At 43.8% G+C, this 15,608-nt stretch overlaps 1 protein-coding gene and 1 non-coding gene across 2 annotated transcripts; one reads left to right on the top strand and one right to left on the bottom strand.

The window, feature by feature from the left end:
* Nucleotides 1-5,868: 5,868 nt before the first annotated feature.
* LOC140687734 (HLA class II histocompatibility antigen, DQ beta 1 chain-like) lies at nucleotides 5,869-11,932 on the bottom strand. The gene is made up of 5 exons (XM_072945264.1): nucleotides 11,740-11,932; nucleotides 9,969-10,250; nucleotides 7,967-8,248; nucleotides 7,353-7,463; nucleotides 5,869-6,274 (listed from the first exon to the last, which is right to left on the bottom strand). The coding sequence occupies exons 1-5, from the start codon at nucleotides 11,843-11,845 to the stop codon at nucleotides 6,261-6,263; spliced, it is 795 nt and encodes a 264-aa protein (XP_072801365.1). The 5' UTR covers nucleotides 11,846-11,932; the 3' UTR covers nucleotides 5,869-6,260.
* Nucleotides 8,556-8,628, top strand: TRNAV-AAC (transfer RNA valine (anticodon AAC)). Its single transcript has one exon. It is a non-coding gene; the product is annotated as a tRNA-Val (tRNA).
* Nucleotides 11,933-15,608: the final 3,676 nt, after the last annotated feature.

The following is a 15,608-nucleotide window of genomic DNA, read 5'->3' as shown; positions in this document are numbered from 1 at the left end:
TACTGCAATAGTGGATACATGTCATTATACATTTTTCCAAATCCATAGACTATGGAATGCCAAGTGCAAATCCTAATGTAAGCTATGGACTTTGAGTGATTGTGACGTGTCATTGTAGGTTCATCAGTTATAACAAACATACCACTCTGGTAGGGGGTGTTGATAATGGGTGAAGTTATGCATAGTGGGGGCAGGGGATATGTAGGAAATCTCTGTAGCTTCCATCTAATTTTGCTATGAACCTAAAACTGCTCTAAAATAAGCATATTTAAAACAATAACATAAAAGATTAGCCATTATGATCTCAAATGTATGAAATTAAAATTTTAGTATAGAAAAAAGGTAGGTCATCTAAAAAATACACTAATGTGCTGAGAATATTTTGGCAATGGAATTTCAAATAAATGTTATGTAAATATAATGATTCATGAGCTGAGAACCCAGAATTTTGTATATGTGTGTTTATGTATGTGTCTTATAGTAATACGGGGTTATATTGAATGGCCTTATCACCAGTGTCCCAGAAATATACAAATGCTGCCCTACTAGACTCCTTCCCTATGAAGTACTAAAGGAAGCAAATTTCATGGTAGAAATTCATTCATGAAGACTTCAAAATTGCTTAAAATAGCAATCAAAACTAATTCTGAAGAATAAAAGCAAATATTTATCTTTATCACTCAGAAGTTAAAAGTAGTATCACCATATGACATTACTATAAACGAAGTTGGAAGTCAGCCTTCATGATATTAAATTATGTGATTCTTGAACAATTATTTGAGTTTTTTAATTATTTCAGATTGCATGCATAAAGTATGACTATTAATATTTAATATCATGCCATTTTAAATTTACAAAACTGAAAATCACATAAAATGTATCAGGTATGTACTTGCCAACTAAGGATTTTGAAGGATTTAATATTACAAATCAAGCACTTCACACATAGCCTGGCACATAGTAAGCAGTCAATAGATGTTAACCATCAGTGTTACTGTTATTTCTGAAATCCAAACCACAAATCCCACGGTAAATTACATCACAAGGATGCAGCCAAGTAGATCCAGCATATGGAAAGTTCTACTGGATAAACAACTCAATTTCTTCAGCAAATAATTTGCCAGGAAAAATAGAGAACAGAGAAATGTTAAAAAATATATATATATCAACCAAATCCTAGACTTTGTCTGGATTTATATTCAAACAAAAGAACTATTAAAAAATTCTTGTAAGACAACAGGAAAATGGAACACTGAACCTATGAAGGAATTATTTATTTAATTTTAGATATGGTAGTGACATTATACTTGTTATGTTTCTAAAAAGTCATTATATTTTATATTTTCATAATAAAATATTTATGAATAAGTGATATGACTCTGAGATTATCTTCCAAATAATCCAGTGTGCATGTAAGATAAGTAGCTGGATTTTCCATGACTCGATAACTGTAAAGCTGCACAGTCAATGCACAGTACTGTTCTCTTTAATACTGCATGTAGCTGTATATAGTTGAAATTTTCCATAATACAAAGTTTTCAAAAAAAAGTATTCTGGGAAAGCCAAAAAGGTAGGCAGAGAAGCATTCTGTGTGAGGTTATGTTGGTTTTTAAAGTTTTCCTCATTTTTATCACATTTAGGAACCCTTGAGTAGACAAATGCTCATCCAGACTATAGAAATCTTTCAGAAGTGTAACTCTAAAAATATACATGCAACAAGGAATAATAACAAAGGAAAGCAAAGTAAGGCTCCCTTTATCATTGGTTGGATTAATCCCCAAATTTTATTAATATGATCATTAAGTCAACCCATAATGCAAAAATGGTCATTGAGTACCAGTGCTGTTATATATACCATACTATGTTCTCAGTGTATTGAAATAATGTGGAAGATATAATCATTGCCTTCAGAAAACTTACATGCCAGTGGGAGGAAATATACACATAAGAAATAATTCCACAAAGGTATAATCACAAAATCTGAAGAATTTATAATGGAAAAGAACAAGATAATAGGAGAGAGTATTGCACAGACACCAGGTTTAATTTGGTAGAGTTTAGAGGAGACTTGAAGAAATGTATCTTAAGATGAAATAAAATGGTGTGTGTATTATGTGAAGAACAAGGTTAAGAGTAGCAGAGCAAATGTTTGAGAAAAATTTGCAATGTGAAAGAGAAGGTGAAAATAAAATGAAAAATATCACAGACTTAGACAAGAAAGTTCATATAAGAGCAAACAAACTTGTTTAAACAAAATCTAATCAGAATTATTAGAAAATATACGGCATGTATAAAAGTAATAATGGAGGCTAACGATGGAAACAAAGTTTGGAAAATTAAACCAAGAAAATCTCCCTGAAATTAAAAAAAAGACAAAGAAATTTAGTATATAGCAGAAAAAATAAGATATAGACAATAGACCCAAGTAGTCTATTGTTGTTACATCAAGTAACAGAGCTGGAGAGAGAAACAGAGAAAATTAAGAAGGAATATTGCCAAAGCAAACAATAAGAGGAAATTTTCAGATATAAAGGATCTAATTCTTTAAATGGAAGGGGAAGAAGACTGTCAGATATTTAGCAAAATTAATGAAAAAAGACTCATTCCTAAATACATCATTTAAAATTTTTCAGAACCACAAGGTTTGAAAGAAGACCATAAAATATCCTAGTGGGGGAAGAAATAAAACAAACTGTCAACAGACAAAAACTCAGACTGCCACATACTATTATCATTAAGACAATGACAAAGGTCTGGGAGTTCTAAAGGAAAATATAAATTTGTTTTCCATTAATAAATGTATACCTTTTCAGAGTCACATATACCTTTTCAAAATCATGATCAGCCATGAAGAAAGGGTTTAAATACTGTTAGACATGAAAGGATATAAATTTACTTACTATACATAGTTTTATTGGAAGTTGATTAAGAATATGACTTAGTAAAGTGAGGTTGTTATCCAAGAAACAATGGATTCAACCCAGGACATCACTGAACAGAGATCCTACTACTGCAGCTCCAAGGCAAGTGTAAGATGCTTGACTATGTAAGTGATATTTATACAGTGATAAACAACCTTTTTTTCCAACTTTTAGAATTAAGCTATGGGCAATGCCCAAAGACAATTATTGTTAGAGCAGAATGGCAGTATTTTCAACTTTGACAATATTCTAAAAAGGGCAAATACCTCAGTGTGGTGAGTGGAAGCATGAAGGAGAGAGGGAATGAAGGGTAGCGATGCCAATACCTTCATCTTCCAAGAAGGAGGATAAGAGACGTTGGCCATTGAAGGGAAGAAGACACAAAAATAAATACATTTAAATTAAAATAGAAACTGAGAGAAAAATTACAGAAGATGAAGTTGGGCTGTTATGCAGTCAGGAAAAGTGTCCTAGTTGAACCCTCAAGGAGCTCTGAAATTGCCAGAGCCCTTCACAGTTGACCCAAGTTAGCATGGGGTTCAGGACCTTTATAACCTGCAATGAGCAGTCATTGGAGATGAGTTCCCCTTGGAAGTGGAGTGAAACTGAGTGAGACAGCTCTCCTCACCTAAGGTAATTCCAAAGAGGCCAAAGAGCTGAGGGCTGTCAGACAGCGACATTCCCAGCAACTGAGGGAATAAAGCCTTCATTCCCAAAGGGAAGAATCTTGGTGGATCAGGACAGCATCCCCGACAGAAGCATTGTTCTAGTCATTGGGAATACATATACTTTCAGGTGGAAGAAAACAAACAAAAAAATAAGTGTTTTTTAAAATGTATCATCTCAACTTTCATTAACGCAACTGACTCATCTTTCTAACTTACGAACTCTATTCCTTCAGTTAAACACCCCATTATAGTCAGGAAGTCTAAGGTTATGTTGCAATAAGACCTTAACCTGCAGTAAAAATTTAATCTCAGTGGCTTAGATCAGTAAAGGGGACTCAATTCCACAGTCATTCAAGAGATTCAGGTTATGATTCAGAGTTTTGATGCCTTATACACTGTGACCTCAACAATGGCTTTCATGCTTCCAGTAGTAGGGAAAGACAAAGCAGGGAGAGCCTACACCCACTTTTAAGTTCCATTGGCTGGTACCAGTCACATGACTCCAACCTTACTGCAGAGGAGGCTGAGAAATGTACAGGGGCTTATGGGACATTGGTGTACACCACTGTCCCCAAAAGACATACCGTCTGATATGACTGGAGGTAAGACCGGATGCTCATGACAAGCAGGTTGCTCTCTAGCACGTCTATACACTTTTCTATACACATGGCTACTAAGTCTTGGGTTTTTTTTTTTAGCAAACTTGTTTGTAAAATATGTACTTGTTATTTTTAACTAAATTATCAATAAAAGATTACATTTCCCAATGAAATCTAGGTGCAAAAAATAATTGTTTCTGTGAAATTGTCACTAGAAGAAAGGGAAGAAGACTCTGACACTTTAATTAAGAAGGAATCTTCCAGCACAGGGCCCGTATGACAACATGGAACTGTAATAATGTTACAGGATACACTTCACCTTTCACCCCCATAATAGGGCTTATGTTTTAACTAGAAAAGTCAGAGCTCAATGTCTCCCTAAACTCTGAGTCTGGTTCAATCTCCAGCCCTGCCTCTTGCCTTTGCAGGGTCAAAATCAAAGAGCTACATATAGAGACCGAGGGCTCCCTGGACACCCAGCACAAGTCCTCCCAGTTTCCCCATGGTGTCACTCTCTCTTCACGCCTGTGAGTGACAATGAGCACCCGACGGAAGATGACAAAGTCGGCACAAAACCTCTGACCCCACTCAGCATCTTGCTCTGGACAGATCTAGACTCCCCCTTGGAAAGCAGAATCTGGAGTCCCCACACTCTACAGTGTGGCCGATGACCTGCAGTACAGCCTGGGGTACGAGAGATAAGAGTCCCAAGAAAGCTTAGTTCTCCCTCTGATCTCATCCAGGAGAGGGAAGGAACTGCCATTGGCTTCTCGGGTCCAGTGTGTGGGTGAGGGAGCAGAGCAAAGGGGATGCCTGCTCCTCAGGGGCACAGCCATCCATAACCTCAGAGGTAAGTTCCCAGCCACCTGTCTTAATGACAAATCCCAGAGACTGAGATGAAGACCAGCTTTCAGGACTAGGTCAATGCCTAAGGCGCCACAGTGCATAGTGACCTCCCTAACCCCTGGGAAGGGAATATCATCATGAATGAACAGGTCATTATGTTCACAGAAAAGTGGAGCTGTGTCCTCTGGGAATTCCAGCTCAGCAATGGCGTCAGGCGGCTGTGCAGGAGACAAACAATGGGATGGATGTGAGTCAGCCGTAGAGCCAAAGAGGGACCCTGGGGCCAGAGGGAGCTCTGCCACTTGTCTTGTGGGGTCCACAAGACACAATCTTCCCCTTATGCCACTCCACTTGGGGGGACTCTGGAGGCTGGGTGCCCCACGTGACAGGTGCAGAGATCTCCATGCTGGGAAGGCGTTTCTGAGAAATCCAGGCCCTGTTCTTAATAAAAGGGGTGGGCACAATGCCGGCTGTCTGCACCCCACGTACAGGATGATGTTTCTGAGAGGTGGGCTTGTTACCAGTCAGAATCTCTCCTAAAATGATTAAAACTCTGATATAAACGCTAGAAACACACAACAGAGACAGACTCATACACATACACACACACACACAGAGACAAAGATAAGATGTGAGGTGATGAGAAAGATGCAGAAAATAGAGAAACAAAGAGACAACGAGATGTAAATAGTGACAAAGGTGTAAATAGAGAAAAATTGATTTTCTTTCTCCTCTGTCCACACCATGATGCTTCTAGTCTCCTTCAAGGAACAGTCCCTCCTTCTGGTCCCCAGTTGGTTGGGTCACCTCAAAAATATGTTCCTTCACTCTGTAGAAGTTTTCTACCTCTGCTCATTAAAGGAGGTTCAGAGGACAGATAACTCATCATCATGTTTAATTATGGTAAAAAGCTCTATAATCAGGTAAATAGTTTCAATGAGTTTACCCACAGAGTCTGTTGGGTAAAAGTGGGAACAGAGAACCCCCTTGAGCTCCATGTAGATGCAGCTGGCAGGGCACAGGCAGAGGCTCGGGTCATGCAGGAGACAGCGTCACAGCCAGAGCCTCAAGGCGGGGGTCACAGGAAGGGACCAGGTGACTGCGTCAGAATCACCACAGGATCTGACCTCAGAGTGGGGCAGGCTGACAGGCAGCTTGGAATTCTGGGCAAGGACAAACAGGCATTACAGAAGAGCAAAAGCCAGTCCCAAAGTGTCCTCCAGGAGTCAGCGCACGAGCCCTGCAGAAGAGAGACAGTGATCAGCACGCGGTACCCTGAGGGACGCGCCCTCTCCTCTCCTCGCGGGGTCCCTGCAGCATCAGGCAGAGAGAGCTGAGGCCCAGGGCACATCGTCATCCCCCCTCCCAGTATCTGCAGGAAGGGGAATCAGCTAAAGAGGACACAGCACTTCAGCCTGATGAAAATGTGTGGGAGGCGGGGAGCGGCTGTTTTCCTTATGGGGGATACGAAGAGTTCAATCTTTTCAGTAAGTTTAATGATAACACAGCTTTTCCCGCTGCTTTCAGTCACTTATAAACGCCCACAGGTAGTGCCAACATGTGGCAAGAAGTGGGCACCATCCTCATGTCTAACACCCACACCAGATTTCTGGCTCCAAGTTTCACAGAAAGATGCCACCAAAGTCATGGCCCAGTCCTGGGGAACAACTTCAGGATCTTCTTACAGAAAACTGCCCCCTAACTCCTGATCCCATAGCAGGGAACAGGCCATGAAGGAGACCACTGTGCCCAGGTACACTCACCTCACATCCCGCCCTCCTTTGCCTGTCCCCCAAGCCCTATGCAATCAGAGTAGAAATATTGCGGCTTCTGGTGGAGGCCCAGGACATCCTACGAAAGGTCTCATGACCCAAACAGCCAGTGCCTCACTCTCCCCAAAGGGAAATAAGATGAGTAACTTAGTTCAAAATATATTTCCTCCTTACACACAAGGTCTTAACTGCCCTAAAATAAAATCTCACAAAATGAATGAAACTGTTTCTAGAAGGAAAGGAAGCCAATGCTCTGACTGTCTTAATGGAGGAAGCTTTTGGAAAGGAGCCCATGAGACAATGATGAAGTCTCTGATGGGAGGAAGTCCAAGAATAAACTCCACCTGTCCCCTCTGTAAAGGGCTGCCTTTCCAATGGTAAAACCAGACTCCACCATCTGCCTACGCTGTCCTGTTTCCTCCCACCACCAGCCTAGCCTCCTTCCTTTCATGCTCAGGAGGAAAGAGCCACATCTAGAGACAGAGGCCTCCCTGAACAGAGGTCTCAGTCACAGCCCGTCGTCCCCCTCTCCCCAGAGTTCCTTACCCTTCCGGCTCCTGTGACGGATGAAAAGGCCCAGCCCGAGGAAGACCAGCCCCAGCATGAAGCCCCCAACACCGCTCAGCATCTTGCTCCGGGCGGACTCAGACTGTGCCCCTGGGGAGCAGAGCCTGAGTGTCAGCACTTGTCCCCACCTCCCAGGTGTCCCTTTGAGAAGCCCAAAATCCAGTCTGAGGTACAGGAGGTGGGGGTGCCAGGGGAACCCAGTTCCCCATTCTGACCACCCCGAGGGGAGGGACCAGCCAACAGATCCCTGGACAGACTGGGCAGGTGGGAGAAGGGGAAGGCGGATCCCTGGTCCATACGGACACATCCATAACCTTAGACCCTAAGAGCCTGGTGACCAGTCAGTCCTGCAGAGCTGCGGGGGCCGGGCTCTGCAGACAGGGAGTGTTGAGGGATCTGCCTGTATCTGGAAAGACCATGAGCTCAGGGTTCCTCTGATACCCACGCTATGAGGCTAGAGGCACTCTTGCCCCCTGTGATTTCCAGCTCAGTAGTGATGCTGGGGACAAGGGCTGAGGTGGGATGGACCAGGGAAACTCTGTCTGCCCCTGTCCTGTGGGGCCCACAGTGAAAGGAAACAAACTGTCTCTTACGCCACTCCACTGTCACGGGGCTCTGGAGGCTGGGGTGCTCCACGCGGCAGGTGTAGACATCTCCCTGCTGGGGAGTCATTTCCAGCATCACAAGGATCTGGTAGGTCCAGTCCCCATTCCTGATAAGAGGGGTGGACACGACGCCGGCTGTCTCCTCCTGATCATTCCGGAACCACCGAACTTTGATCTGACTTGGGTAGAAATCTGTCACTGAGCAGACCAGCAGGTTGTGCTGGTTTAGAGCCTCTGTCCTGGATGTGGAGATGGTCACTGTGGGTTCCACTGAGGAGAAAAGACATAGTGAGACATGAGATCACGTAGAAAATCTCCCCACGGGGAAGAGTCCTTCCATGGTACCCGGTGGAAATATCCCTGGATTCCAAGTCATGGGTTAGGATCCAACCTGGGCCACTTTATTAGCCTGAATAAACACATTAGTCAGTTTACTTTTCAGAGTCTCAAGAGATAGTTGTAATCATTCTATGAGAGTTACTATGTTGATACTAATTGATAAAAATTAAGTATTTTAAAATTATAAATTGCTATATTATACAGGCCATTGTTTGTAAACATTTTTTTAAAAATGGGTGGGGGTATAGCTCAGTTGGTAGAGCGCATGCTTAACATGCACGAGGTCCTGGGTTCAATCCCCAGTAGCTCCATTAAAAAAATAAATTTTAATTTAAAAATAAAAATTAAAAATCTGGACTTGTTTTCCCCTACACCTTTTGAAGGTGGCCATCAGGATCAGCTCTAGTGACTCATGCTAGGACAATGACACTGCTTTCTGTTAGTCCCAATGGTCCTCACAGGAGAGAAAATCCAGCAGCTTTGACTCCCACCTGCTGGCTGTGAGATGAACAGCACTAGTCATACACCCAGGAATATAACATTGACTGAGAATTTTAAAAGTACAGACATTTCTATGTGCAGTAAAGTAGGACAACAGTGACCATCACATCCTTCCTACAAAGTAATGCTTCTCAAACAGAGTGTATCTATAATTCTCAGCCCTCTAATACAGAATCTGAGAGCAAGAACACTTCTTACATGCTGCCATTTTCAGAATGTCTATCAGCAAAGTGGATGGTGATGCTGGGGGAGTGGGGAGGAGGAGAGAGACTAGGCAGGGTTTAGGCCAAAAGAAACCTGAAACAATTTTTATTCAATAATTATCAGCATCAACTTATTTAGCCCAAAACTTCAGCCCTTTCTATTGTGCCATTTGTTGAGCTTTTCTAAGAAATTAGGACTCTCTCACAAAACCATTCAAGTGGTGTTTTTATTTTCAGTAAACACCTTTTTTCCTCGGACTTTGTATTCACGAATTCTAAATTAAGATCCAAGTCAATAAGCGTTTACTTTAAAAGCATTAAGCAAAACAGTAAAGAATAATTAGTAAAGTCAGTTTTTAAGGATCTGTTTACCTTGTTTTCTCTTGAGCTTATGTGATTGGGTAACTGAGCATTTTACTTAGTAATTTACCAAAGGTTTATGGAGTTCGTATAATTAAGACAGCCCCTTGCCTGGAAGAGGTCCAGGGCTAACGACACCGCGATACCCTCTTAAGAAACCAGGATTACGATGAATAATGATTTGAAACCAAAAAGTGAAACTATATTATTTCTTGCCTGTAATACATTACCACGTGTGCAAGGTGCCCTGAGCGCAGCCATGGAGCAGCCCTAACTCCCCCAGGCCGAGCTGTTAAGAAGCAAACACACCTGAGGCAGGAGGCGGGGATGTGCAGACTGAGTGGGAAGAGCGGCCCAGTACGGCCCACAGGCGGTGGAGCCACGCCGGGCAGGCCGGGCCGACGCTGCGGGGGATGTTTCAGGGCAGCCAACGTCGTCCCCCTGCTGTGTCCTCGGTCCCCCCCCCCTCCGCACAGGACGTCCCGGCCGTGCTGTCCCCTCCGTGGCCCCGGGGGTCCCGCCCCGGAGGCCGCCCCGTCCCCGCCCCGCGCTGAGGCCGCCTGCGGAGGGCGGCGGCCGGCACTCACCCCGCCGCTGCAAGGTCGTGAGGACCTCCAGCTGGTAGTTGTGTCTGCACACCGTGTCCAGCTCGGCCCGCGTCCGCTCCAGGACGTCCTTCTGGCTGTTCCAGTACTCGGCGTCCGGCCGCCCCAGCCCGGTCACCGGCCGGTACTCCCCGCCCTGCTCCCCCCAGTCGCTGTCGAAGCGCGCGTACTCCTCCCGGTTGTAGATGTGTCTGGTCACGTACCGCACCCGCTCCGTCCCGTTGGTGAAGTAGCACAGGCACTTAAACTGGTACACGAAATCCTCTGCGGGGAGTCGCCGCGTCAGTCAGGCCCCGGCCCCGCCGCAGCCCACAGCCCCACGCGCCGCCGCCCCGCCGGGCCGGGGAAGCCTGGCGCCGCCGCTCAGCCCCGGTTCCCGCCCGGCCCGGCCCCGCGCCTGCAGCCCCCAGCCCGGACCCTCCAGGCGGCTCTTCGCCGGCCTCCCGCCCGCCCTGACGGCTTCCACAGTGGCCCTGGTGTGAGGACACCCGCCTCTGCGGGCAGCCCGGGAGCCTGCGGAGCCTGAGAACCGACTATAGACGGCGGTCGGTTGATTGTCCATCCATCTCTGTACTTAGAGGTTCTCACGGGAAATCTCATTTTCCCTCCACCTCCTGGGAACCTCAGTGACAAACAAGTATCCACATGAGCACAAGGGTTCAAGGGGACGACGAAAGAGGCGCAGGACTACGCTCGTCCACGTCCTGGCAGGCGCTTTCTCCTAGTACCCAGCAAAGTGCCCGCCTTCCCACGCCTGCGTTTACCCTGAGCTGCTGCCACCCGCGCCCAATTCCTGTATGGTTAGAAGGGAGACACCTCCCCCCAAAAAGGACAGTTTATTCACCAAAAGAGCACAGACTTTCAAATTAGATAAATTAGATTCCAATGAAACTGACACAGTTACCAGCTTGGGCAGGTTACTTAACATAGTATGAAGATCATAATTGTGTAAAAAGGAGGTCATTATACCTACACAGAGGGGTGTTAGGAGGATTGAGAGTCTGTTTACATAAAGATATGAATCCTATGTTTGAAACGGTTTGTTTCTCCCTCTCTCTGTCTCTCTCTCTCTGTCTCTGTCTCTCTCTATATATATACACACACACATACATATACATAATCTCCCTTCTTATTTTCTCCTTTCTCCTAAATTCAGTCCACCCTCAACTCAAGTCTCTGAATCCCACTCAAGTCGCTATTTGACCATAAATCAGTGAAACTTGAGGTTAAGACTCTGTCAGTGGTCACCCAGTCAGCTTCACTCAAATACCAAGAGTTTGCTTCCACGAACCCTCCGCTCAGAGTCAGGAACGTGGAGTCCTTTTCCTCAAATGCTGAGACTACAGACCACGGCTGCCCTACACTTCCCCGACCCAGGATCCCATAGTATTTAGTCCAGACAAGGTCTGGGGGACCCTAAAATGACAAATTCTGCTGTGTCTTCTTTGGAGAAATTCGTATCTTTAAAAAAACTGCCCATGTCCACTCTGACCTGGCACTTGTAGTAGGTACACACTTTGTCTCCTCCTCCCGGTCATAACATCCCCAGACTTAAGCCTGTGGGATGGGGTTCGTCCTCATCTTGTCATTAGAAGGTGGACGTGACAATGTAACATAGCTCTCCCTCCATCTTCCCCAGAGAGAGGAAATGTGTGATGAAAGAACATATTCTGAGATCACACCCCAGCCCAAAGGCCCCTCAGAGCCTGGTCCCCAGAGTGGTGGCTCCGGGGAGCAGCTGCCCTGCACTTACGTGGAGAGTCTCTGCCCTCAGCCACTGGGGCGCTCAGCACCACCATCACCACCACAGCTGCTGCCCAAAGGCCTCTGGGCATCCGCAGAGCCACCTTCCCAGACATAATTGAGAACAGAGGAAGAAGCAATGGTAGTCGACACAGCTCGCACCCAGTGGATCTGGTGTACCCACTTCAGAGAATAAAAATCTATGAAAGCTTCCACGCACAGCAAGATTGGGGAGTTCTAGGAAAGGAGCCAATCAACACTGGAGCTGAAGTGCCTCATCTGTCTCTGGGCAGGCATTTATCTATGACGGTTCTCAATCTAATGCCTGGTACTGTGTATTCATTGAATGACACTGGATGAACATTTAACATGAAGACTTTCTCTCAGTTATAAAAGATCTGAAGATTGAATGACTTAGGAGTTTAAAGAAGGAAAAGAAAAAAATGATTCAAGAGTGGACATCTCTGTGATATTTATTTAAAACCTATTTTTCTTGAGATTTTTTGTAGAGAAAAATAAGTGGGGATTATATTTCAGGGAGAGAAAATTATTGTCACAGAGATGTTCACTTCTATTATCTTAGACACATTCAGAGTCTTGAGCTTGTGAGAAGATCAGAGTTCTTGAAGGACATGGTTTTGAGCTGGTTCTACCACTGAAGTGCTTTATGAGAGTCAACAAAATACTAAGCCTTTTTGCCTCAGACTTCTCTTTGTAAAATGTGAATCATGTTTCATGCATTTTATATCTAGGCTTCATATGTTCAAACTAAAGAGTTATATGACCTGTTTAATATTGCAAAATGTTCCTCGGCTGCCATGTGTAACTACTGACAGTATCAGGTCAATATGTGGAGCAAGAAAACAAGCAAACAAACAACATTTGACAACCAGTCCTCCTGGCAAGTGATTCCTCATTACACTAAAATCTATTGCATTTACGCTCTTTGAATGAAAGTTTTTGGAGCGTTAAGTTGATTTTTCGCTTTAAAAAATCTCTTCAGCTGCTTAAATCTTCCCTGAAACATCTGATGTCAGCAAAGGCACAATCCACAAACATGAACAGCCCTTAGACACAGTCACCTTTAGTTTAGTTAGACACAGAGCAAAAGATGTGGAGAAGCATTTCCTAGGGCTTAGCTAGTGTTAATCAGGGAGCAGATGCTTAAGTTACAGACTGCACTGTGCCAGCCCTAAGCATCAAACCCCCAGTGGCAGAAGTATCGACGTGTTATTTTAAATAAATGTACTATTCATCAGACTCCTCTTGCCCATGACTAGGGGCGGTGTGAAATAGTTGTAGAGCAATTAAAACAGTGCCCGGCAAACATTAATAAACACGACAATAAGTATCCCTCCCTCTAATCTCTCCATCCTTCTCTCTCTTTCCTGAATTTTAGGTTCTTCTTTCAAAATAGAGGACAGGCTCTAAAAGCAGAACATAAGGAGTTGACCAGGTAAAAAGAAATCAGAAAGAGGCAACAACAAAAAGTTTCCGTTAGCAGCACATGAAGGTGGTGAGTTTTTTCAATATTCTGAATTAGGTGCATAGTCCCAGAGCACCTGAGACTGGGAAATCCATCACTGGGCTTCCACCAACAGTGGAGTACTCAGGACAGGGATCACTCCAGAGTAAGGAGGGTTTCCACGGCGGGATGGAAGCATAGAGGAACATCAAACTCAGACCTGGAATAGGGTGGGGGAGGGACGACAAAGAATGGTCAGGGAGGGACTTTGAAGGTGACTCAGATCCCTCACACCCCACCTCAGGATCCCTTGAAATAAAGAAGATTCTGGTCCATCCCCTCCCTCCTGTCTTAAGGGGGGAGTCCCCTGCATTCTGTTCTGGGGCTGTGCCCTGAAGTCTGCATCAGACCTGTGGGATTGTCCAGGTCTCACAAGCCTCTTCACACAGACTTTTCACCTAGCAACAAGAGTGTCAGCTTAAAATCCTTTTTCTGATTGGCTAAAACCTCATTTTCATGGCTCTGGTTTGGGCTTCCGCTTGCTGCTTCCCCCTAAGCCAGGCAGCATTCTCTACATTTTCTAGAGTTCTCTGCACTGCCCATATCCCTGCTGCATTACTCAGGGCAGTCCCTGCTGGCCTGGCCTCAGAGAAAGGCAACATGAGCAACATTCTGATTCTAGGGACTTACCTGAATTATTTCACTGGGACTCTGTAGAGGACTCTGTAGAGGATGAGGGCAGTGTGCACCCCATGTGGGTAGACGGTGGGATCAAGAAACAGTCATTGATATGGGTCAGGGTTACTACAGGGAGACTCTCACGGTGCATCCTCTGTAACCTCAGGGTGGAAGATAAAGGTGTGGACTACTTCCTTGTGGAAATTCAGCTCAGCTGCTAAAGGGCTATAATCATTCCAGGCAAAGACACATATTTGAGTATTCACACAGAGGTTTGACAAGATTTGGAGTGGGAAGATAGGGTCACTCATGTGTAGTTTCGTATGATTAGAGGGTGGAATTCAGGTATCCTAGTCTTTGTGAGATTTGATGATAGTACCATTGAAAGTAGCCTGGATTTTCTTTAGCTTAACAAGAAAAGTTAGAGGGAATTTAAGCAGAGGAGTGCTATGTCATGCTCCTCTGTTTATACAGCCACCTTGGAAGCAGTATGAAGGGGACTTTTCAGAACTGTAGATTACTTTTTGTGATCCAAAAAGGGTCCAGGTTAATCTGATGAACCCAATCCACCAAAAGCCAGTTTACTGAAGAACCAATGTACCAATGACCAGTTTGCGAAATTTACCAAAATGATTGATGTACCCTAAACTCATTTTCTTTTTTTTATTCCTAAGGTTTGTGTAAATTCATATCTGATGGCTTGGAGGGCTTGAAGGTGTTTTAGAGGGCTAAGAATCACAGACCTCTGAGTATCTGTGTCCCTCTTGCCCTCCCATGGGCCCTGTTCTCTCACTCCCTGGGACTCCACTCCATCTTTCTTCCATCAAACAGCTCCAGTTTCCATGAAGCTTTATAACCAATGCATTTATAGAGACAAAATGAAAACAGGTCAATTATATTTCACAGATAATTTCAGAAATTGTTTTAAATGCTTTTAATATAAGTTGGAATAAATATTTTAAATAGTTGAGAAGTGTTTTGGTTGAATTTGGTCAATTTCATAAATTGATCCTTCAGAGAAACTAGCAAAAGAGCCCTTAAAATCCTAAAATATTGATTAAATAAAATATAACTTTTAAAAGGATTTAGTACCAATATAAATATAAACTGAAAATTTACTGTTTGACATGAGGACATTACTGTAATGTTCATGTTCTACACAAGGCTAATGCTTCAATACTGGAGGAGGTGGCTGTTTCATCTAATGCATAGAAACCAACACAGAGAGTCTGTTTCATCTAATGTATAAAAACCAACATGGAGAGTCAAGAAAAATGAACAAAATAACAGAAGAGTACATTCCAAACAAAATAACAAGATACAACCTCAAGAGAGAAAAAAAAACCTTAGTAAAAAGGACACAAGTCATTCACTTGATGAAGAGTACTGGTCATAAAAATGCTCACTAAACTTGGGAGAAGAATAGATGAACACAGTGAGAACTTCAACAAAGAGACAGAAAATATAAGAAAATTAAAAGAGAACACACAGAATAGATGAATCAGAAGAAAGGATCAGTGAACTTAAAAGAAAAGCCAGAGCAGCTTGGCTAATCAGAGCAGCTAAAAGGAAAAAAAAATGGAAAAACAAGTAAAGGTAACTTAAGGGACTCATGGGACAACCTCAAGTGGACTAACATATGCTTCCTGGAGTCCCAGAGAAAAAGAGAGCAAGAATGGGACAGAAATTTTATTTGAAGAAATAATGGTTAAAAACTTCCTTAATCTTGGAAAAAA

This window comes from Vicugna pacos, chromosome 20 (assembly GCF_048564905.1).
Source record: "Vicugna pacos chromosome 20, VicPac4, whole genome shotgun sequence".
In the NCBI taxonomy this organism is placed as follows: Eukaryota; Metazoa; Chordata; class Mammalia; order Artiodactyla; family Camelidae; genus Vicugna; species Vicugna pacos.
The sequence above is the reverse complement of the archived record's forward strand: the minus strand, read 5'-3'. Positions and strand labels throughout refer to the sequence as shown.

Excerpts from the sequence above, each read along its gene's own strand:
- LOC140687734 (XM_072945264.1), bottom strand. The coding sequence starts at position 11,845 with ATGTCTGGGAAGGTGGCTCTGCGGATGCCCAGAGGCCTTTGGGCAGCA. Across the intron at positions 10,251-11,739 it reads TGAGGGCAGAGACTCTCCAC|AGGATTTCGTGTACCAGTTT; the intron begins GTAAGTGCAGGG and ends GACTCCCCGCAG. Across the intron at positions 7,464-7,966 it reads CCCCGTGACAGTGGAGTGGC|GGGCACAGTCTGAGTCCGCC; the intron begins GTAAGAGACAGT and ends TCTGCTCCCCAG.